Source organism: Cygnus atratus, chromosome 21, assembly GCF_013377495.2.
Source record: "Cygnus atratus isolate AKBS03 ecotype Queensland, Australia chromosome 21, CAtr_DNAZoo_HiC_assembly, whole genome shotgun sequence".
NCBI classification, from domain to species: Eukaryota; Metazoa; Chordata; class Aves; order Anseriformes; family Anatidae; genus Cygnus; species Cygnus atratus.
In genome coordinates, this window is record NC_066382.1 from 2,702,036 (window position 1) to 2,724,747 (window position 22,712).

At 53.9% G+C, this 22,712-nt stretch overlaps 1 protein-coding gene across 1 annotated transcript; it reads right to left on the bottom strand.

Moving 5' to 3' along the window:
• Nucleotides 1-2,063: 2,063 nt before the first annotated feature.
• VWA1 (von Willebrand factor A domain containing 1) lies at nt 2,064-16,159 on the bottom strand. The gene is made up of 6 exons (XM_035557578.1): nt 15,654-16,159; nt 9,543-10,106; nt 5,914-6,192; nt 4,876-5,148; nt 4,334-4,603; nt 2,064-3,666 (listed from the first exon to the last, which is right to left on the bottom strand). The coding sequence occupies exons 1-6, from the start codon at nt 15,724-15,726 to the stop codon at nt 3,626-3,628; spliced, it is 1,500 nt and encodes a 499-aa protein (XP_035413471.1). The 5' UTR covers nt 15,727-16,159; the 3' UTR covers nt 2,064-3,625.
• Nucleotides 16,160-22,712: the final 6,553 nt, after the last annotated feature.

The following is a 22,712-nucleotide window of genomic DNA, read 5'->3' on the forward strand; positions in this document are numbered from 1 at the left end:
AGGGGAAGAGAAACATAGAACCCTAGAATCGTTAGGGTTGGAAAAGCCCTCCAAGATCATCTGGTCCAACCAGCCCCCTACCGCCAATGTCACCCACTAAACCATGGCCCCAAGCACCACGTCCAGCCTTTCCTTAAATGCCCCCAGGGACGGGGACTCCACCACCTCCCTGGGCAACCTGTCCCAACGCCTGACCGCTCTTTCTGAGAAGAAATGTCTCCTCATTTCCAACCTGAACCTCCCCTGGCACAACTCGAGGCCATTCCCTCTAGTCCTATCACCGGTTATCGACAAGAAGAGCCAACCCCCAGCTCCCCACACGTTCCTTTCAGGCAGCTGTAGAGAGCCATGAGGTTTCCCCTGAGCCTCCTCTTCTCCAGACTAAAAGCTGCCCCTTCCACCATGAGCCTGCCAGAACAAGGAGTTGTGGCCAAGCATCCAGGGCTTGCAGCTGGTGTGTGGCTACCGACCAGGACTGAAGTCAGCATCCATCAAACTCCAACAGCACTGCAAACACACCCACCTGGGTTCTCTAGAAATAACAAATAGTGATGGAGATGACATTAATCGGTCCCGGGAGACACCTTGTTGCTGAAGGTGGCCCTTTCTTTTCAATGTAGCAGACTACTTTATTCATTTGTCCTTCTCCTGAACGAGGAAAAAGAATCCATGTGCTTGTGGCTGATATAGAGGTGTATCTCACTTTGCAGAAACTAATCCTAATCAAATTGTTTGTAATGTTTGTAATGAACATGAGAGGAAGAGAAAATGGGGGAAGAGGAAAAAGCAAGGAAAGTAACTGTAAAAATCAGAAACATATAAAGCTCACATGTAAAATCCTGAAGTCTGAGATAGTGTGAAATGCAGAATACAGCCTAGATCATCTTCAGCCTCAATGGTTTGTGTTCTCATCCTAGAGAAGTGTCCAGGCGTCATACCCACTGTACCAGTACAGGCAAGATGCTTAAATAGCCCTAGAAATTACTAGGCTTTAGTTAAAAAATATTAAATAGTTTAACTTACCTGCCCACCTTGGAATTTTCATGCTCATGAGTACTACTAGTTCAGACAAGATTTAAGGGACATTTATTTTTTGGCTTCTTGTAAAGGAATTTTTATTCACTGAAGCTGAAACATTATTGAGACTGACATATTTCTGCCTACATATTTCTGACATTTTTTTTGGCAGCGGCGGGGGTGAAGTTCCGTGTAAACCAGACTATGAAGTCATGGGTGGAATGCTTGTTTTTAAGTCATTTAAAATTGAGATGAATACCAGCTTTTGAACCCATACCTCTGAACAAAAGCTACACTTAACCAATTTGTCCTTACTGCCATCAAGAACGAAAGAATCATTCAATAGCTCCTGTATTTTATATTTAATTGACTGTCTTCAAAAGGGTGCGTTACAATTGGGGGAATCTGAATGTATTAGTAAGCTATGCAGGAGTTGTGCAAAATTAAACAATCTCTGTCCTACAGCAAGATTGAACAAGATACCTTATTGCGTGACAGTTTCCAGAGGCTTTATCTTTCCCTCAGCACAGAGTCTCCATTAAGATTAATCAGCCACAAATACACATTCCAAAGGAAAACACAAATCATAAGAAATCTTCGTATCGAGTTAATGAATGACTCATCTCCCTCCCATCCCTTCCTCCTGTGCAAGGAGACAGCCCAAGGCAAATGTTCCATAAACCTGGACGTGACGAGTTCGAAGCTCAGTGACAAAGTTCCCCTCAGCTCCAAAAGGAACTCATTTTAAGGAATCCATAAGCAGAGCTATGGAGGGTTTGCAGGTTGGAATGGCAGTGCATGGAGGCTTTCCAAGCACGGCTTTAAAAAAGTGTTCTGTGTGTCAAACAAATAAGCAATAAATTTAAAATATTGCAAGCATTACCAAGGGAAGGTGTTCCCACTGGTGCTGGTTTTGGTTACCAGAGGAGTAGCTATATTTCTTTATAGCCATAAGCCCCAAATTTTGGAACTGTGCTTCTCAAATGGCTTTGTCACTAGCTACTAAAATTGTTTTTTTTTTCTTTTTTTTTAAATTTTTATTTCTTCCAACTCCCCTTTCTGAAGAGTAGCTTAGTGACAGCCAATTCAAGCATGGGGCTTGAAAAAAAAAAAAAGGAAAGAATCAGATTCATTCTTCTCCCATAAAAACCTGAATTCTAAATGTAGCTAAAGCTTAGCACCGAGTAGGAGCCCAGGACAAGACAATTTAAAGATGTTTTAGGAGTCTTCAGAGCACAGAGGACAGAGCCTGGAATGATAGTACTGGAGACTTACAGCCTCTAATTAGCCATAGAACAGGCTAATTAATCTCAATATAGCTGCTCTGATGGCAAGACTCATACCTAACTTGATGCGACTGATTGCAGGTATGCCACAGTAATTCAGTGGTCACAGTCCAGGCAGTAGTACCCTGTTGTGTTGTTTGGAGGTGCGTGTTTGATTGAGAAACCAAAATAACTGCTTTAGATGGCCTTACAGTCTGGCCTTTCTGGACTCACTGCTGCTCCTTGAGCTCAGCTGAGGGCTGAAAGCTTTGGATTAGAGTAGCCTGCTGGGGAAGCAAATTCCCAAGTTTTCTGAGTTTTATGCTCTCTCAGACCGTTATCAGATCCCAAGGCAAATGACTCAGGGGAACTGAATCCTTCAAAGTCCATCTGGGATCTGTAAGTTACTGCAGCAGACGAACTTAGCACCAGTGCCAGTGTTGATGAGACTCAAGAATTCAGCAGGCAGACGTGAACAAACTTTTCTCCTAGAGCACTCATCGACAGTACTTGTCAGCCCTGGCCTGGCATGGTCCTGTTGTTCCATTCCTCAGAGTTCACCGACCAAGCTCTGCCACAAACCAAAAAACTGGGAAAACTAGATTATTCTTGCACTTTGTGGAAGGCAGGTCTTTTATAAAGCATTTCCATGTCCTGGCCACAGACCAAGTGGGTTAATAACCTCTTTTCTTCCTCTTCTCAGATATCCTGGTGGCTTTGACCAGGTCTCCTCTGTGTACTGTACATTCTCTGTACGTTATTCTTTCTCCTAGTGCTTTTACCTTCCATCCCTGAGATGCTATACTTCTGGGATGCCTAATTTGCAATACCTATTGAGTACACCGGATGAGTTGGAGGAAAGCTGCTCTTTGCCAATATCAATGGCTATTGACAGTTTGTAATCTCTCTCTGAGTGCAGGTGCCCAGAATAAAAGGCCAGTGCAGTAAACAGCTGTGTCTTGTACATGCTCATAGGCTGCAAAAATACAACTGTATCAATTTAATAAATAGAGAATAGGAAATAAGCAAGCAATAGTGAAGATTCATCGGGTTGCTTTTGTTTGTTGTTTGTCAGGCATGGTTTTGTACAAGAGAGGGTACAGATTTGGCATCTAGCAGTTGGATTGTAGGTTCCACTCAGCCAAACCAGATCTTTAAGCTTTGCAAGAACTTGACGTAGGACAGCCTTTAGAGGTGACAACCAGGACAGCTCAGCTGACAGTGCAGGCTGGGAAACGATCCGTGAGCTTTCTGGCTTCCTCTGCAGACCCCTCCATTTTGTCCAAGTCTTTGTCCAAGAGAGATCCCTTGCTCTGCGGGGGATCAGTTCACTCTCAGGTCTGTCATGCTCTCTGTCTGTGCCTATATCCTTGGGCTTCTGTAGCTGGGAAGAACACAAAAAGCACAACGTCAGCCTCATCTACCCATTCTCCAAATCAGAATAAGTCAGAGACCAGATGACCCTGTGGTCATCATCGCCATTGCTCTGACATCTTATTGGGAAAAAAGATGTGCTTCTGCCCTGGCAGACAGCTGCTTCTTAGCTCCTACTTCAGCCTCTTGAAAATCCTTTTGTGTTTCATCATAGTTAAGTGTCTTCTGGGTAGTGGAAGGAGGAAGGGAGATGCCTTGTGCCTAAGTGGCTGTGTTGAGTAGATAGCTTGTCCCTACTGTGTTGAAAAGTGACGGGTAGCCAAGAGTTCAAAAGCCTAAAACTGCACTTCAGTGCCCACGCCAGCTTTTAGCTGTGTCCTCCCTGCCTCTGTCATTCCAAACCACCACGGAGTCCCCTGCACGCTTTTCCTCCTGCCTGCAAACACAAAGCCACTAGGAGGAGTATTGCTCTTAGAAAAAGGGGAAAAAGCCTAGCTTTGGGCAACACCCTCGGGGGTGGTAGCTGTGAAGAAGCCCTGTTGACAAGCTGGCTGATGAGCACAGGGCATTTCAGCCACGACTGCTCCTCTGTGTTGGATCTCCACCACCCGAGTCCCCTTCGGGATGCTTTCCCCTGGTGAAAGGGCCCCAGGATCCTCCCTCGCACCCCGACTCACCCGGCTGCATGCGCACCATGCGGCACAGCCCCTTGCCCGGCTGGTTTTTGTACATGGGCTTCACGCACACTTTGTTGGTGGTGCCCGAAGGCAGGTCGGTGAGGAGCACGCTGTGGATCTGTGGCGACACGCTGATGAGGGACGAAGGGCCTGTTTGCCGCCGGCACCTGACTCGGTAACCCAGGACCTTCCCGTCAGCGGCGTCCCAGGAGGCTTTCAGGGTGTTGGAGCCCATGTCTTCAAAGCGAAGGTGCCTCACTTTGGAGCCCTCTACAAAAAGAAGCTCCATGTTATTGCGTGACATTTGTACGGAGCAGTCCTCGCTGCTTGGCTCCCTGTTGCTCCCGAGGGGACTCGGGAGAAGGCGCGGACAGCCACCCTGGGCTTTCTCATCACTCTACGTCTCCACACTGGAGAACGAACCTCAGCGCAGTCAGTGCTTAACTTGTGGTACCAGCACAAAATCCTTCTGTTGGCACTGTTAGGTACTTGCTGGCCCCCTCCCACCCGCCTCCCTTCAGCAGCGAGCGCTGCTCACTCACCTTCCTGAGTGCATGCTTTAGCCGACAGGGATTTCTCCTTTCCTGACCTGTAGATCGCAGTCACCGTCACCAGGTAGGTGGTGTTGGGTGCCAGGTTCTCCACCACAGTGCTGTTTTGCTTGCCATCCACCTCCAGCAGCTGCGCCGAGTCCCCAGGGAGCGGCCCGTACAGGATCTGGTAGGCGGCCACGCTGTCCGGTGTAGGAGCCCAGCTGACCTGGAAGCTGTGCGGGCTGGACTCCGAGATGAGAACCTGAGCAGGAGTGATTTCCTCTGAAAGCAGAGCAAAAAGACGGGAATGAGTACGTAACTCACGGCATCGGGATGCTCTCAGAGGAGTATAATTGACTTGCAGCATGTTTTGCTTCCAGGAGGTGGAAGAACTACCCAGCAAGTGGATGTTCGGAGTCAGCCAGGTCAGCACACGCCAGCTCAGCTCTAAGGGAATGGTTTCTCCAGCTGTGCAGCATAGAGAGGGCACAACTACACAGCTCAAACTGCTCTTGCATGCAGAAAATGAGTATGTGATGCAAGTCCATCTTGACTTTGTCACCCTGCTCAGATTTTCAGCGTGCCACTTTTTAAAATGTTGCTATAACTCTGAGTTAAAATCAGGTGCTGCCCCAAGCCTTCCCTCTCATGCAGGGATGCCGCAGCAGTGGCCACCCCAGCCTGGAGAAGCTCCTGTTTCCAGAGCACTGCCCTCTCCTAGCTGTGCCTGCAGCTCCTGCCTTCCTCCCCCAGGACAAAGGGCTCTGCTTTCTTCCAAATCCACAGATTTTAAGGTTGGAAGGGCATCTCCTCTCACACTGCCTGTTCTGAGCAGTACAGAACATTTCTCTAAGGAAAGAGTGAGCTGAGTGCCAGCAAAATGATGCCTTCTCCTTGCTCTGGTCTGGCCAGGCTGCAACCATCTGCCTCCCCCAGCCAGACCAGGAGGCTGCGGGATGCAGACCAGGGGCTGTCCTGCTGGCTTTACATCCGTGAGGCTCAGCACAGCAGAGCCTCCCACCTTGGTCATGACTGAGCGCATTTTACCTGCCAGGGTGGTGACCCTTGTTGTCTGGGGAGGGAAGTAGTGGACGTTGGATTCAGGAACAAGTGCCACCTCGTAAGTGGTTTCTGGTGCGAGGTTGCTCAGTGTGAAGCTGGTGTGAGCCCCAGACAGTTGCGTTGTCCTCTTGCCTGCCAGATTGTTTGTCGGGGCGTACTCTAGGGTGTAGTAGCCAGTTTCTTGGGAGAGGAGTTTGGGCCACATCAGACGGAAGCTGCTTGAGGTGATATCCACTGCATGGAGCCGATTTGCTTGGATAACCTCTGGGAGAGAAGGAGAAGCAAGAAATCACCAGCGGCATTTATATACAGAATATGGCACACCAAAAATACAGGCCCTTTGGGCAGGAGATGGGGCCCACAGGGACACTGGATGACAGCAGAGTCACCAAGACTCTGAAAGGTTCAGGAGCACAAACCCAAATCCTCGAAGCCAAGCACGCAGCTTCAAAACCAGAAAGCAAATGGAAACCGAGGTGGCAACGCTTGGATTTTCACCCCACTCCTACCCCTTGGACAAGACCTTTTTGCTGAACAGAGCCCCTCCTACTAAACCCAAACCCCCAAATCTCATCATGTAATGACCCCACAGCCAGGAGGAAGGGGCAGCAGCCTGGGACCATCCAGCACTTGCTGAGTTCATCCCAGCTGTAGTTTCTCCCCGCGGCGTCTCACAGAGCTCCGTTGTTCCGTGACATTCAGCGGTCAGAGGCGCTCTTGTGCTCGCCCCTCTCCGCCCCTGCACGCAGGCGTCTCTCCGAGGCCGGCGATACCCTTGTGCTCTGGACCCCCCGTGCCAGGCGTGGGCAGCTCTGCCGGAGCCCCACGCTTCTCCCAGACCCCTCTGCCACTTGAGCCTTCAGCCACGCTCGGTGTCCTGAGCCCAACCTGCGCAGAATCCCCCTGCTCCCTGCCCAGGGCGGGCAGAAACACCCAGGACTTTGCGTCTAGTTCTGGGGAAGTGGCACAGGGAGACAGAAAGCAGCTCGATTTTTAAAAGCAACTTGAGCCTTTAAGAAGTGCACTTGCTCTGCGCAGTCTCACTCCTGAAACCTTCTTAAGGCACCCTCCAGCTCCAGCCCAAACACTTTGCAGAGTAATTCAGGTAGCCCTCACCGGCTGCCCATCACATGGGGGCACAAAAATCTGCCCCAGACCTGCAGGAGAACAGTGGGCAGCCACTGTCCAGGCTGGGATAAGACCAGCTCTCCTCCTCGGAGCTGCTGGCATCCTCACCAAGCTCCCCGCACCGAGCAAAGCAGCCTCATTTTTTTCCTCTGAGCTGTTGCTTGGCTCTGGGGGAGGCAGGAGCGCTCCCCTCCGCTGTGCCCCTGCCAGCAGCAGCGGGAGGAGGCAGCACCACGGACCTGGGGCTCCGCAGCCTCCTGTGAGCCCCACGACTGCCAGGGGCCAAGCCACGGAGGAACTGGGAACAGAGGAAAGGTCCCGGTGCCAAAAACCTTGCCAAAAGCTGCAGGAATGGAAATGAATGAGCTTGGAGGCAGGGCGCAGGGATGCTGTGAATAAATCAGGAGGATTAAAGTGATGGGGTGCAGCACCTGAGAGATGGGTCCCAAGCACCGGCTCAGGCTCTTGCTGCCAGATTACAGATGCCCTGACCATTAAAGAGGGCCATCAACCCCAGAAAACAGATGCCCATGGTTTCCTTCTCAGCCCCTCCACGTTGCTGGGAAGAAGCAGTGTGTTATCCTGTGGTGTTGGACCCAGGCAGTGCCCTCCTAGGAGCGCTCGGGGACAGCTTGGACCCACTTGCCTCCCACCCATGGTGACTCACACAGGATGAGTGTGGACACAGAAGCACTGCTCCGCGGCCGCGAGCTTGCTGGCATCCCATGAATGCTGGCAGGTCAAGATTAGACTTGCTGAAACGCTGCTGCTTTTATGGTGTGTGCAAGGAACACAGTCAGGCAGCAGATGAACCCCTTCTGCCCTGGATCCACGATCCCCTCTGCAGAACTTCAGCTGGGTCTTGGGACAAACCACCTCTGCTTCGTGTTTTATTTCCCTGCTTTGATATAGAAGGGGCGATATGTTTCAGACCAGAAATCTGCACGGGAAGTGGCTGATGTCTTGTGGCTGCTGGGCAGGTGGGCTCCTGCAGGACTGAGCTCAGAAGACGGTGCCAGAGGATGAAACAAATCAGTGGTTGTCAGCTCTGCTGGCTGAGAGAAGAGCAAGTGGATGCTAGCACAGAACCCGATGTTATCCCAAAGGAATGCCTTGCTTTCACAATTTACACAGGTCCAGAAGCAGGACGGGTGGTGATGAAGGCTGCCTCCTCCAGGAAGGGGCAAGCCATGTGTGGTTTTATTAAGGCTAACTCAGGTGATGTTACTAATGCCTGAAAGCCCCAGCCCCTGGATTCACTCAGGAATTTCGCCTTCCACGAAAATCCCAGACTAGTAGGTTTTAGTCCTGGTGGATGCAAAGAATGTTGCCCTGGGGCACAGAAAAGTATTTATTAGCTTTGCAGATCTTACGATCTTCAAGACAATCTTGTGCTGCAGTGACACGCAGTGGATTTCTCCTTTAATGATGCTGTTTTATACCATCGGGATTTGGGATGCACTAGAAGCTGAAACAGACATTTGAAAGGAAACATCTGGGGGTTTGTGTGGTAGAGCAGAAGGACTGCTGGTACTGCCCCATGCTCCTATGGGACAGAGATGGGTGGCTGGAAGGGAATGTGGTCCCTGGGCGGGATTTGCTAAATGGCACGGGCTGGAAATGGGAAGAAATTGCTACAGAGGGAGGGTTCTGCAGAAAGGGTTACTTGGACACGCCACAGCCAGCTCTGACGGACTCACACAGCAGAAGCCAAGAGGAGAATTAAAACAGGATCTCCAACGGGGAAGAGAGCCTCCATAAAATGAATGGAAAGTCTGCAAAGTCCTAGTAACCCGCTCAGCTTTCCAAACAAACCCGGAGGCATCTGGGAGGCTGAGGCAGAGCCCCTGCTTTGCCATCACAGCCGCTCCCACCGCGAGGGCACTCGAGCTGCACGGAGGACATGCATCACGCAGCGCAGCATGCGGCATTCCTGCTGGCTCATCTCTTGGCCCAGGTCCAGGCTTTGGGTCTCCTTAGACCATTCCCTAGCTGCTTTAAAACACGGGGCTGCTGAAAAAGCAGCTCTGCTGCCTGATCTTGCTCTCTGCACAGCCACAGCCGTGCTAGCAGCTGAGAGCAGCTGCCCTGCTGAGCCCAGCAAGCTGGGCTGGGAGTTTCTGCTCTGGTCTGTACATCTGGCAGATGCAGAACACGTTACAACAGGGGATTTATGGAGCAAAAACATTCCTGTGCTACAGTCGTAATGCTGATAGCAACAACCATCATCCCTAATTGCTGGTGGTGAGGGAGCAGCGACTGCCAGCCTCTTGTAGGCAGGGGCTGGGTGCCTCGCTGCGTGCCAGCACCGTGCCCGCACACGAGGGTGTGAGCGGGGCCAAACCCTCCCCAGGCACACAGCTTCCATTTGGGGCGTGCAGTGCATAAACCTGCTTCTGCGGATCAGGACCGCTGGTTTGGGGGGGCTCTCACACTGCCTGGCCCTGCTGCAGACTCCCAGAGACCACAGCCCAGCCCCACCGTACCTAGCATAGCGTCCCGAAGCTCCTTTGTGATGATGGGCAGGTCGTCCACGTCCACAAAGTGCAGGTGCTTCTCGGGAGGCTGGCTGGCAGCAGCAGAGAGCTCCAGGTAATTCCCCCGCCCGGTGCTGACGATGAACACCGTCACCCCCATGTCCTTCAGGAGCTGCATGGGTTCGGAGATGTCATCGGTGGAGAAACCATCCGTCACCCAAACCAGAACCTTGGGCACGTCCGGCCGGGCGCCGGCCTCGTTGCTGAAGAACTTCTCCTTGGCGTAGGAGAGCGCTTGGCCCGTGTTGGTGTCGCCCATGAGCTGCTGGGTGTCGCGGATGGCTTGCTGCACCGCCCCACGCGACTGGTACCGGTCGAAGGGGAACTCCATGGTGGGAGTGGTGCTGATGTGGATGATGCTGGTCTGCACGTCGTTGGGGCCAAAGGCGAAAGGCCGCACGAGGTCCCACATGAATTCCTTCACCTTGGAAAACTCGTAGTAGGAGACGCTGCCAGAGCTGTCCAGCAAGAAGAGGATGTCTCCCTCCGAGTTGGAGATGGAGGGCTGGGCACCTGGCAAGGGAAGAGAAAGGGGGTGTTATTTTTTTTGTTGTTGTTCTCACATCTAGCGAAACCTCTCACCCCATCTCCTGGGTGGCTTTGCTTGGACTCATCTCTCTGACCACAGCTGGGCTTTGCCGAAGCCTTTCAGACGCACTGAAGCATTACTCATGGGGTCGCCTGTGGCCATTCACAAACTAAGTTCTCTCAGCACCTTTTGTTTTAAAGTACGTTACCAAAAAAGCTGTTGGGAACAGAAAACTGGCTCCTAAGTCCTCTGAGATCCAAAAACCTTGCCCTGGATCGATCATGGTTCAGAGGTAAGGCTCAAGATGCACCGAGCTGTGGCGGTGCTCTCCAGGAGCAGGGAGAGGAGCATTGGCTCCCTGCTCTCCAGGCTTCGTTGCCAAGTTTGTTTTAAAGTCCTATTTAGAGGCAGGAAATCAAGCACAGGAGCCAGGGTAGAGCCAAAAGAAAACCCACGAGCCCAGCTCCTGCAAAAAAAAAAAACGCTTCTAAGCTCTGTGCTGCTCCTGCCTGCGCTGACACCTCTCGTTACTCAGCACAGGGTGCTCTCGAGCACTTTCTGCTCCGAACTGGATGCGGCCACGTTCCTGGAGCTGGGACCATTCCCAACACCAGCCAACAGGTCACCCCTGCCCCGTGCCGGGGATCCCCGCGGCCGGCCAGGGCTGTGGGTGAAGGTGCAGCAGCCCCGGGGGAAGGAGCTGGTCCCAAGGAGGAGAGCGTCTGCCGAGGTCGTGGGCCTACATCTCCCAGCTTAGGGCCACGGCAGCGTCTGGAAGCAAAGTGAGCCATATTTGGAAACGAAAAGAAGCGATAAAGAGAGTTAATGAGAAAAACTGCTGGCTCTGCTCTCCCAAGAGAGACGGCCGGTTCTCCGAACTGGCTGTGGCTCGGTTCAAAGGCTGTGGTCCACACAAGCCTGGCAGAAAAATCCCTCATTCAAGCCAATGTTGGCAGGATGGGGCTCTCCCTCCTCCCCACATCATTCGTGCCACATCTTCCCTCGCCCCTCCAAACACACCTGCCTGCCCTCCCCTGCTGCACCCCTACGCCAGGGACTCTGGAAGGTGGCTGGGAAGGGGCTGCACACCCCCCTTGGTGCAGAAGGGTGCCCCCCGGCAAGAAGAGAAAGCTGTGAGGGTGTGGCCCTCTCCATCTGACCCATTTTCTTACCATTTCAATTAAAACCCCGTGTGGAAGCACGGACACATAGAGGACTCCTTCCACTCTTGGAGCCTGAGAGAATTACAGCAGCTGGAATATCAGTAACGAATCTGGAATCCTTTTAAGCGCCACCCTGCTTTCTGATGGCTTTCGAGGCACAAGAAGAGAGAAAACGCCTTGGACCGGTGACCTCTGGCAGCCCGTTTGGGCTCCTCCATCCGGGAAGGGATGGGGAACGCGGGGTGGCCGAGCGATGCAGGCTCTGGGCACAATGGCTGGGCGCTGGAGCCACACGCGGGAGCCCAAAACCACAGGGCAGCAGAGAGCTGGATGGAAAGGCTCCCGTAAAATTAATTGCTCCGAGGAGACGGCTCATGCAAACAGCTCTGCCCCTGCAGAGAGACACGCCAAGGCAGGCCCAGAGACAGCCGCGAGGAGCCGGGGTGCCGAGCCCCTCCAGGGGAGCGCGCCAAGGAGCCGCCACGAGACGGCAAACCCAGGGCAGGGGGAAAAGAGAGGGCAGAGAAGTGGCTCAGGATTGAGCCACAGGGGGATTGATCCTCTTGGCCCAGACTCCTCGTGGACGTGCCGTCTACAGATGTGCAGCCAGGACGTGGGTGCCCCTTGCTGCTACGGAGAGCAGGGCAGCCCAGGGAGGGGTCCCTCAGCTCGCCCCTGCGTGAGGTGCTGGCTGCGAGCGCAGACCCATACCAGAGCCATGACGAAACAACTGGAGGAATCAGGTGGAGCCTCCAGAAATGGAGAGACCGTCGAAGTTACTTGGAGGTGACTAAGCGGGAGATGCCAGGAGGAGGCAGAAGTGGATGGCGGCCAGCTCTGCGTGACCCAGCACGACTCAGCCCCGTGCTGCGGGCACACGCCCAGCAGCCTGGCACTCGGAGCGGAGCAGAAAATAAAAGCGAGGGCCAGCCAGCTTTCCCTCCGGCCCACGGCGAGCAGCGATGTGTGTGTGTGTCACATCACCTGGGGGCTCCAGGTCCCTGCCATGGGCTCCTCCAGCTCCTGCCTCCCCAGGGCAGCAGCGGCTCTGCTCCGAGCTTCTGGCTGCACGAAGCCCAGGCACGTAGCCACGGCCCTCTGCTTCCCCCTCCGCTGGAAGAGGTACAAGCCACTGACTTGGCTGGTAAGACGCAGCGAGAAATATTGGCAAGGCGATTGCCTCTTCCCAGCAAGAAATTTTCTGTCCCCGTTTCTCCCCTCTGCTCCCCACTACTCTGAGCGGGGCCGTTTGTTTCCTGAGTGTTGCAACAAGCAGCTGTGAAGGCGGCTGGCCCTGGCAGGGCAGCGATCGGTGGCCAAAGGACATCGCTCACCAGTGGAAAACAAGGTCACGTGCAGCAGCACATGCAAGGGGAGCTAGGGATGCACCCCTCGGTGTGCCAGAATGACCCCCAGAGGGGGCACACGGGGGTGACAAACCCCACGAAGCACCTGCTAAGGGAGGAGAATCCCGAAGGAGAGTCAAGAGCCAAGCTGCTGTCAAATGGCACTCGAGCGTGCCCCGCAGCTCCGGGGCGCTGGGAGAGGCAGGTGTAATTCAGCATCCTGTGCACGCCGGTCTGCCCCGTCGGGGCTGGAAATAGCTGCGTGGGTTAGGAAGCTGCGCAGGGAGAGCTGCAGCTTGACACCGCTGGGTCCCGCCGGGGGGGGTGGGAAGCACGGGTTGGCAGCAAATGGTTACCAAAGGCAAGTTGTGCTGGTGGGCAGGGTGGTATTTTGGGAGCTGTCTGTGCGGATGGGCTGCGATCAGGCCAACACCATCACAGCCATTTCAGCCCTGCATAAGGTGGAAAGAAATTCCTCCCCGACGGACTTGGTCAGTAGAAAGGATCCCCCCAAAAATCTAGACAAATTCTCACTGCAGGGATGCAGTGAAGTGCCTGGGCACAGCACCGTCGGTCCCTTTGGGTCTCGCCTTTCAGTTCCCTCATCCTCCTTGTTGTTCTTTGTCCTCCCTCCAACACAAACATCTCCCCCGTGCCAGAGGTGGGGCGGCGGGGATTTGTTACCAGCAAGCAGCTGCTGTTTTCGAGCCGTCTCCTTGCTTTTCAGCAAAAGAGCATCGGCTGCTTGGCTGGACACCAAAGGGAGATTCCCCACTTTTGTGGGGTTTGGGGATAGGGGACACCCACTAGAACCTCCCTGCCTCCTGCACCATCAGCCTGTGCTCTGAGGAACAAGGAATAACTGCAGGGCCCGTGCTACCACTGCTGCCGAGCACAGGAGAAGCTTAGGGAACTGCAGAGAAAGCCTGGCAGCATCCTTTTGTCACCCTCCAGCTGGCACCTGGTCGATTGGCAGGGACCAGCCGTGCAAAGGAGGGTTTTGAAGGGGTCGATAAGGAAGCAAAATGTCTCCGTGGAGTCCCGGTGCTGCCTATTTAAATGTTTGGCTTTTCCAGGAGGAAGACAGCCAGACTTGTGCGTCCTGCACCGAGATGCTGACAGGAGACATCCGCTCCAAGAGCTCCCCGCGCCCTCAGCTGGGACCTGAAGGCACGCCACGTGCCTGATTTGCGTGGGACTCGCAATGCGCAGAGCAAAAAGGGCTCAACAGCCAAAAAAGACCGCGTCCTGTCTCGGTTAACTACGTTTTAAATTCCATGTTTGTCTTCCCTTCTTACTATTTGGCCACGCAAAGGGACAACATTCTGCTGCAAGCGGAGCCGAGGGCGGAGGCCGAAGAGCACGGCCCGTGCCTCCCCATGGGAGGAGCGCTGGGGAGCGGTGTCCGTGGGTCTTTCCGTCCCCAAAACGTAACACCGGCTGCTTTGCGACCCGTTTCTGCACTTTGTAGAAGTGCCCAACTCTTTTCTGCCAGGTGCCAATGGCTTCACGTGGCAGACAGGGATGCTGGCGTCCTGTTCTGCTGGTGCAAGTCCAGGGCGGCCAGGTAACGGCAGCCCACGTTTCGCCTACCCAAACCTAAACTACCGGCCGGGGGCACTTCGCACCGATCTGAATCTGGACCCAGAGAGGCAAGTGGTGGAGCTGGCCACGCGTTGCTCTGCCTTGCTGCGCTCAGTAGCCATCAGCCTACAAAAGCCAGCCATCCTGACCACGTAGCACCGCTGGCCACCCAGCACCGTCCTCTCTTTGTCCCCTGCAGCTGAGAAAGCCACCAAGACCCCAGGAAACAGAGTTAGGGCCGTGCATCCTCGTGGCTCCAATGGTTTCTCTCCTCGCAAGATGAGGCACACCACAGCAGCTCCAGACAAGAGCCAGGCCGTGCCCGGGAGCCCCACCAGCCCGGCTGTTTGCTCAGGGTTGCTTTTGGGAGCAGCCCAGGAGGCTCCCAGGTGAAAGCCGCAGGGAGCGGGCACCCTGCCCACCGGCAGGTTCCTTTCCTCTATGTGCACCCGGCAGTTTGCGAGCCAAAAGCAGCCTGTGGGTAACACATCTGGAGCAAGGCACAGCCCCTCGGGAACGTCACAGCTTGCTTTCTCACCTGCCCTGAAGGTCTGAGCGTGGTTTGTAGCCTGGGCTGGGGAGGGATGGTAGGGATGACTGCTGCCCGGGCGGACACGGAGCACTGTGAGCACGCCAGAGGCAGCAGCACGATTCCTGCACCAGCCTGCATCTCCAGACCCTAGTATGTGTCACCCGTGGACAGAATCCAGTCCCTGTAATGGGATCCGAGCCACAGCCATGGGCTGGTCTGCGCACCAGGTGTGGAGACAGCCCCCAGAAGTCGGGGCTGCTGCCTGGGGCTGAGGATCTGTCCCGCAGACCAGCAGCTCACGTCTCCTTTCACACTGGATCACACTTCCCGAGTACAAACTCCAGGGAAAACTGGGTGCAGCCAGCAGTGGCCCAGAGCAGCCCCAGCCACACCAGCGGGGCTGAGCAGCCCCTGCCCAGCACTGCCCAGGGACACGACATTCATCTCCTGCATGTCCCCCGCCCCGCTGTCAGGTGTGTGACACCGACCCACAATCGCTTCCCTGAGCAGCAGCCAACAGAAAGCACTGTAAGGAGGAAACACCAAGATTAAGTCACAGAGACTAAGTGGAGAGCAACAGGAGGGGTACAGGATCAGTTACTGCTTTCAATTCTCTTACTCGGGGTGTCCCCTGCATGGGGAGCAGTGGGGTCAGGGCTCTCCACACAGTTACACTGAACTCTGCCACCTTCTGATCCAGCTTCTTTGCCACTGCTGGAAACGAGGGAGATAAGTTTTCTTTCGAACACGGCGATTTTAGAGCAGCTCTCCCTCATTCCGTCCCGGTGCCAGCAAAGCAACCTCCACGTATAACCACCCAGCTAAGGCAGCGGCATAATTTGGGTTCGGTTTCCACCCAGGAGGGCCTGGGGGCAGCGGTGGGGACGCGGCTCCGCGGGCACTCACCTCTGCCAGGTGCCTCCTGCCCCGCCGCCAGCTGCAGCCAGACACCGAGCGCAAGCGCTGCCTCGGCCAACATCGCGAGGGCTGCTCCTTGGGCCAGCTACCTTAAATCCAAAAGCTCGGCTCTGGGGAGGCAGACGAAAGGCTCAACATCGGTCATATTACGTGCAAGGATCCAGCAGGTCCCGGGGTGCCGCTCGGACGCTGCTCATGCCGAGAGAACCGAACTCTTCTTTATTTTTCTGGGCTGCAGTGAGATCTCCAAGTCTTTTATTGCCCTTCTCCCCTCACCTCCGGGGCGCACACCCTGCTTGCTGCCGGGGATGGCTCGCAGGCAGCCTGCTTGCTGCTGGGCTGGGGTGCGAAATCTGCGCCTGCAGATAAACCACTGGCCCTGCGAGACACTGGCAGCGCTCCAGCTGCAAGGGGAAGAAAAAAAAAATGGGAAAAAGAGAGAGAGAGAGAGAGACGCTCGGAGAAATCCAAAGCTGCTCTCTCCGCTCTGGAATGAGCTAGAAGAAAAAAAAAAAAACACGTATATAGAGGAAAGAAAAAGTAGCAAGGCTGGGGAGTGCGCCCTGCCCTGGGAATATTGGCTAATCCTTTGGGAGGAGGCAGGAGGAGAGCTGCCCAGGTCCTAGCGCTACCCAGCGCGTCCCAGCCCAAGGCAGCAGCTGAGAGCACGTACCAGAAACCCCACCAGCTTTTACCCTCTCGTTATTTCCCCTAGAGGAGACTCTTGCCAATGTACAAAAGTCCTGACCAAACCTTGCTTCCCTTCTCCTGCCTGCCCAGCCACCCACATCTCTGCTGCTGGCTGCTGCAGGAGGAGGTGACAATATTCCCCTGCCCTTTTTTCCCCACTTTTGGATCGCCCTGTTTGTCTGGATCCCCTCTGTCCGAGAGCAGGGAGTTTGTGTGGTTTAACCTGGCATCCTCGTCCCAGCCACAGCCCTGGGGGGCTTCTGCAGTACGAAGTCCTGTGCTGCTTTTCTCTTGAATTTTTGCCACCCTGCAGGGGATGGATTTTTGCAAGGAAATAAAGAAAAAGAAAATGTTTAGCTAACTCCTATCACCAGCAGTGGAAAAAACATATATGAATGTAGTACTTCTGGACAGATCCAAGACATTACTACTAAGGAAAAGCTGGAAAATCACAGCTGGTTGTGAGGAGACCAATTGATCGTCATCTCCTCTAACATGGGGAGTGACCAGCCAGACAGGATAAAAAATAGCAAAGGAGGAAAGTTTAGAAGCCGGTGGGATTTCTGAAGCCAGTGAGCCATATTTCCCCCAATTTGATTTTGCCTCTCCTGGGAACTATAACAGAAAGAAAAAAAAAAGTGAGCAGGAGTTGTGAGCCAAGGAGCTGTGCAGGACGGAAAAAATCATATCCAAACTCATCAAGCAAATGGAAAGCCTAAGAAATGAGATCCAACCGAGAAACCTCGGAGGCAGCCAGTGAAACGTCAGGGGCACTTGTTTGTGCTTCTCCTCCCAGCACCACTGCCAGGTACCCAGCGCCGGGTTGTATGGTGCCTCACACCCGGGGATCATGGACTTAGGGGAAGGACTCAGCCTCACCCACTGATTCATGCAGGCTGGAATAAGTGTTATTATTACCCCTGCTCTGATACCTACATCGTATGGCCTACAAGATCCCCTTGAAGAAGGCGCCTGGATCCTGGTGTGATGGCAGAGGTGGCCAAATGCTGGCTGGTGTGGGCCCCGACAGGGAGCTGTGCTCGTTTAACAGAGCTCATGAGGGCAGTAGGACGTGCAGGTGCTCTACAAGGGGAGCTGTCAGGATGTAGCCTCTTTCAACAAGCAAACTTTTGGGGAAAAACTACACAAAGCAAGTCACACCATGAATGGTGCTCCCAAACTGCCTCAACTTCCCCGTCTGCAGTCATAGAGGACAGAACAGTAGAAATTTCATGGGTCTGACTCCCAGTGCTCAACTATGGCTGGTGGGGATGTGGAGATGATTTCCTTTTATTACTCACTTCACAAGGAACTCTTTGCATAGAAGGGTTGCTCATAGTTTCCTTTTCTGTCAATTTATCAATGTAAATGCCATTCGGCATCACACCCTGCAGCCTGGAGAGATTTCAGCTTTTATCTCCATAGAAGTCCCACTAGGGTAGGAGGAAGCAGGAAAAAACAGCCTGGAAAATAATTAATCTTACACAATTTCATTTTATTTTTAAATGTTACTGTAACAGACAGATCCTGTTTCCAGTAAGGCTGGTGCATGCGCGCGCCACTTCTTCAGAGCTGATGCACCCTGCCCTCTGAAGGCAGCAGCATCACTCCGGCTTCGTTTCTCTTTTAATGTGATCACAGCCTGGCTGCAGGTCTCAGGGGAGGCTCAGGGACAATTCGTGCTCATGAAAAATAACAAATCACCATATTTTAATTGTGGTAGCGCAGAGATCCCAGGAGCGTCCACGCTTTGGTGTTTCACGGGTCAATCCCTAAACGTAGGGCCAGATACTCACAGAAACCCTCAGGGCTCAGAGAGCACCACGGGGAGGCTCGGTGGTGGCCGCAGCAGCTGGGACATTCTGGGGCCATAAACAATCTGCAGCTTCTGAAGAGATGCAATATCCTCCGAGGCACATCACAGCTGGAACAAACAGGCCTTTTGGCACACAGCCATTCCTCAGCCCTACATAAAAGCTTTTGTTTGGAGGGGGCTTTCTCTATATATGGGAATTTGGAAATTCCCCACTTGGAAAGGAAGTGAAGCAGCTCCAAAGGACTGGAAGGAGGACAGGGGAAGCAGCTCCCATCGACACGCAGGTGGGCAGCTGGTTGTGGTGCCCAGACCGGTTACCAGCCGCCTCCACCGACCCCAGAAGTGCCACCACAACAGGATCGGGCCCCACGCTGGCAGTTCTCAGTTAACAGCGTGTCATCCTGTCTCCAAGTCAGCTCTTATTTCTGTGAAGGCTTTGGAGAGGAGCTACAAAAATAGCTAGTTCAGTCACTGAGCTCCCTGGCTGTACTTTTCTCAGGAGCTGCCCAATGACTAAAACAACTCCCCGGTGAGGTCAGGTCTCCTTGTAGGAGACCTTCTTCATCCCAGGGCACCCCCAAATCACCTGGCACAAAAACGTAGTCACTGCTGGGGCAAAATGCAGCAGCTTTTCAACCACACGCAGCTGCATTACGCTAAAGATTTGGGTTTGTGAGAAACTCACAGGACGGTCCTGCCCTAGAAGAATGCAACTGCCCCTACCGGAGCAGTGTTGGGACACTTGGAGGCCACTTCCCACCACAGATACCAAAGAGCTGACCGTGGATTTACCAGGCCCCTCTCCCGAGCCTGGTAACACCCCACAATAAGAAATGCTGCCCCAGCAGCCAGGCCCTGTGTGGGTAATCCTGTGTTTTTTCTGCCCAGCACGGTGTCAAGCCAGGACACGGTGTGCTAGTTTTCCATCTAAGCAGCTTATTTGGAGCAAAGGAATTGGTGGAACAAGCTCGCAGGTAGACAAGCACATCACGTGTAATTCGGAGAGGGGCAGTGTTCCCCAAGCAATTGCCTGCTTGTGTGAGGTACTTGGGTTCCCTGCAGCTCCTGCACACCACACGGATCGCTCCTCGGGGCGTACAAGGCCTGGACAACGTGCGTTTGGGTGAGCTCTGAAGGAGCCAGCTTGTCACAAAGCACCGGTGTGCTGCTGGAGCATGGGGCAGAGCTGTGTCCTCTCCCTGCAGCTCACACCACCTGCGGATGGGGCACCTCTGTTGGGACTGAAGCCAATGCAGCTGGTCCAACCCTGCCTTCTTGGACACGTTGTCATCCACGCCTTGTTTCTGCCAGTCCTCAGACAGCCGGAGCAGGCCGCTAGCCCCTCGCGATGCCTTTCAGGAAGGGTGGCGCAGAGTGACCGAGAAGGCACGCGTTGTTTTGAGTCATCAGAAGAGGAGGCAGCAGTTTCACGCCTTTTCACTGATAAAAGGCCATTTTTGTCCCTTTCCAGTGAAATGGCAGTGGCTGACACTGCTGGAACATGTGAGCAAGCCACTGAATCAGGCCTTGATGACAAGGACATCTTGGCCGCAAGCAGGCCCTGTGGCTAGGTGTGGGGGGGTGACCCCAGCCAGCAACCAAGCATCAGCAGCAAGGAACTCATGGGTCAAAGCACAGATGGTTTGATATGTGAAGGAAAGCCACAGACATAAGCAAAGCAGAACAAGGAGCTCATTCACTGCTTCCCTCAGAAGGCAGATGTTTCCTGGAAAGCAGGGCCTCCTGCAGCACGTGCAGCGGTTACTCGGGAGGACAAATGCCACAACCAAGAGTCCCCATGTCCCCTGAACCCATTGCCAAGGGCACCACACACTAAGGAATACTCCTGGTGCCACTCCAGGCCAGCTGTCCCCCTTCCTGCCTGCTGCAGTGTGGCCAAAGTGGGAAAAGAAAGCTTCAGCACTGCACAAGAACAGCTCAGCAACAGCCCGAGCATGGCTGCGGTACCAGTGCTGGTTTAATCATGAGCCCCGAGCACAGCAGACCCAGAGGGCTGTGGCAAGCCTTGGGACCACCAAGAGCCCTGAGGAGTCCACACAGGACACCGAAGCGATGCAAGGCAACTCCTCTGTGCCCTTCTCACAGCACCCTGGAGCTGCTGGGTTCTGGGGGGGCAGGCAGGAGGAGCAGGACTCCAGGTCCTGCAGCAGAAGTGGCTCTCAGCAAGAAGACCATCTTCAAGCTTAGTCCAGAGGGACTGGGAAAGTGCTGGGCTTGGCCCTCCTTCTGTCCATCTGTCCACCCTGTCCATCACCCATCTGGGGCTAGAATGTCCCGGGTGCTCTGGCCGCCTCGTAAATGGGTTTATGACAGTATCAGCAAGGCAGTCCTGGAAGGCAGGCCATAAATGCTGCACGTATAGCCGGCCTTGTTCCCTTACTGCTGTTTGATCACATCTAGTGGGTGCGAGCAAGAGCCAGAGGGACAGAGCAGCACTGGAAGAGCCAGGGCATGCCCCAGCTGGTGGCCCTGGTGCACTTGTGGCTCTGCAAGCCCCCAGCTGCTAGAACTGTCCCAGCATGGCCTGGGGAGCAAATCAGCCACTGCTTCTTTATTTGCAAAGGCATTTTCATTCCTTTAAAGTAGATCTTGCAGTGACAGACCAGCCTGAGGCTTTACACTTATCTCTGAGCCAGCCATAAACATCCACTTGGCTGCTGTTAAGAGCTAGTGACATAGAGCTTCGTTATGGGCTGGAAGGGATGGTGCTAGGACAAACAGACCTCTGCGCGAAGCAGCTCTGAGTCAGCCATGCTGGGGATGTGGCTGTGTAGAAGCCCAGCTTTCAGGACTGCAGCAGATTTGTTTACAAGCTCACAAAACTGTGTGGAGTTCAACCAGCTTCTTGCTTTCACCTCGCCTCTGGGATGTGAAGTGTTTTCAATGCGTAGGAACAAGTGAGCTCAGTTGCAGAGTTCCAGGAGCAGGTCAAAGAGTAACCTGATACAGAGGTGGAAAAAAAAGCAGGAGGGCTGGATGCCAGCAGTGCAGAGCAGGGCTGAAGCACTTGAGCCTGACTTGAGTCTGCCACAGTACGAGCTCGCCCATCATCCAAACAACTTCAGGACACCTCAGACACAGACGTTTCACCTTCTCCTTGCTCCTGCCTGGAAGTTTTACACCTCCTGTGCCCCAGGACTGCTCACAGCTGGGGTCAGCTGCTCCACAGACGTGGGAGTGAAGGGGAAAAATGGGAGAAACCAGCAGAAAAAAAAAAAATATACAAACAGCAAAAGTTGCTCATTACTCCGAAGCTACTGGATTTCTCCTGTAATGTGGGTCAGGAATAGCCAGCACCTAACGTCAGCTTGGCCAGGACATCACACTGCAGCCCTGCAGGGACCCCACTGCAGCCGTGCCCCAAAGCACTCCTCACACCAGGCTTCAGCAGGGAGGAAAACACCAAAGGATTTTTGTTCCAGATCTGCCATGCTCAGTAAGTGGTCCCTAGAAGATCTAGCACCCTCCATATTGAGGTGAAATCTGTTCTTTTCCCAAAGCCAGGCTGCCGTTCAGCCCTTTGATCAATCCCAAAGCAGCAATGTCCCTTACCAATGGGACACGCACTGATGGGAACGCACAGAGCACTCATGCCTGGTTGTGCAGCTCTGCTACCAGACTGCTTTGCACGTGGAATTGGAACCTGGGGGACCCCAGCAGAGATCCTCCACGACTTCAGATTCCTGCCTCGTTTCCTCACACATTTTTTATTGCATTTTTCCCAGCTGGACCCAGGCCGGGGTCTCGCTTTGCATTCCTGGAGCCAGAGAAGCTCTGACAGTTGGAGCCACCTCTAAGCAGTGCAGATGAGGTATGGAAGCAGCTGTCTGTTTCTAATCCAAAAACTATTCTTTGGAGTAGATCGTTTTCCTTATTGCTTGACTTTTACCTCCTGTCTTTATCCTGCTAGGAAAGCCCAGACAACTTGGGAAAAGCCAAGTTGAAGAGAACCTCCTTAGACCTTGGCTTCCTGAGGAATTTCCAGCTACACGATAAGCCGTGACTTCTCATTGACTTATCTCAGCCTCCCTCAACAACTGTGGCCTCTTGACCTGTCGGAGGATAACCTGGAGCAGTCTGCATGAAGGAGACGCGGCACAGAGTGACCTGCACAAAGAGATGTGCTCTTGGCCGGTCTTCCTGGCCAAACCTGGGCTCTTCGCTTGACAGGCGGGTGGAAGCCAGCCAAGACATTGATGAACGGGTCTCTGAGCACCCATCAGAGCTGCATCCAGTCACAACAGGAAAGGGAAGAAGTTCGTGGCTTGCAAGTTCCTATCGGGATGGCCTGGCCCCTGCTTCGCGCACAGCTGCATGAATGCTGGCCAAGCTGCACTCCCTGCTCTCTGCCTGGAATTTGGAGGAGCACGGAGCCAATTTTCCATCAGCCTCAATACCCAGGTGGCAGCTAGACCCTCTCCAGACCCAGCACTGCAGCTCCCTCCTGGTGGGGCAGAAAACAGGGCTTCCAGTCATCTTATTTGTACCCTCATGCCAGCAGCCTCTGAGACACGAGAAGC

Bases quoted from the DNA above. Each gene is read 5' to 3' on its own strand.
- VWA1 (XM_035557578.1), bottom strand. From the start codon at position 15,726: ATGTTGGCCGAGGCAGCGCTTGCGCTCGGTGTCTGGCTGCAGCTGGCG. The intron at 10,107-15,653 runs GTGAGTGCCCGC...TTCCCTTGCCAG, and splicing joins GCAGGAGGCACCTGGCAGAG to GTGCCCAGCCCTCCATCTCC. The intron at 6,193-9,542 runs GTACGGTGGGGC...CTTCTCTCCCAG, and splicing joins GCTTCGGGACGCTATGCTAG to AGGTTATCCAAGCAAATCGG.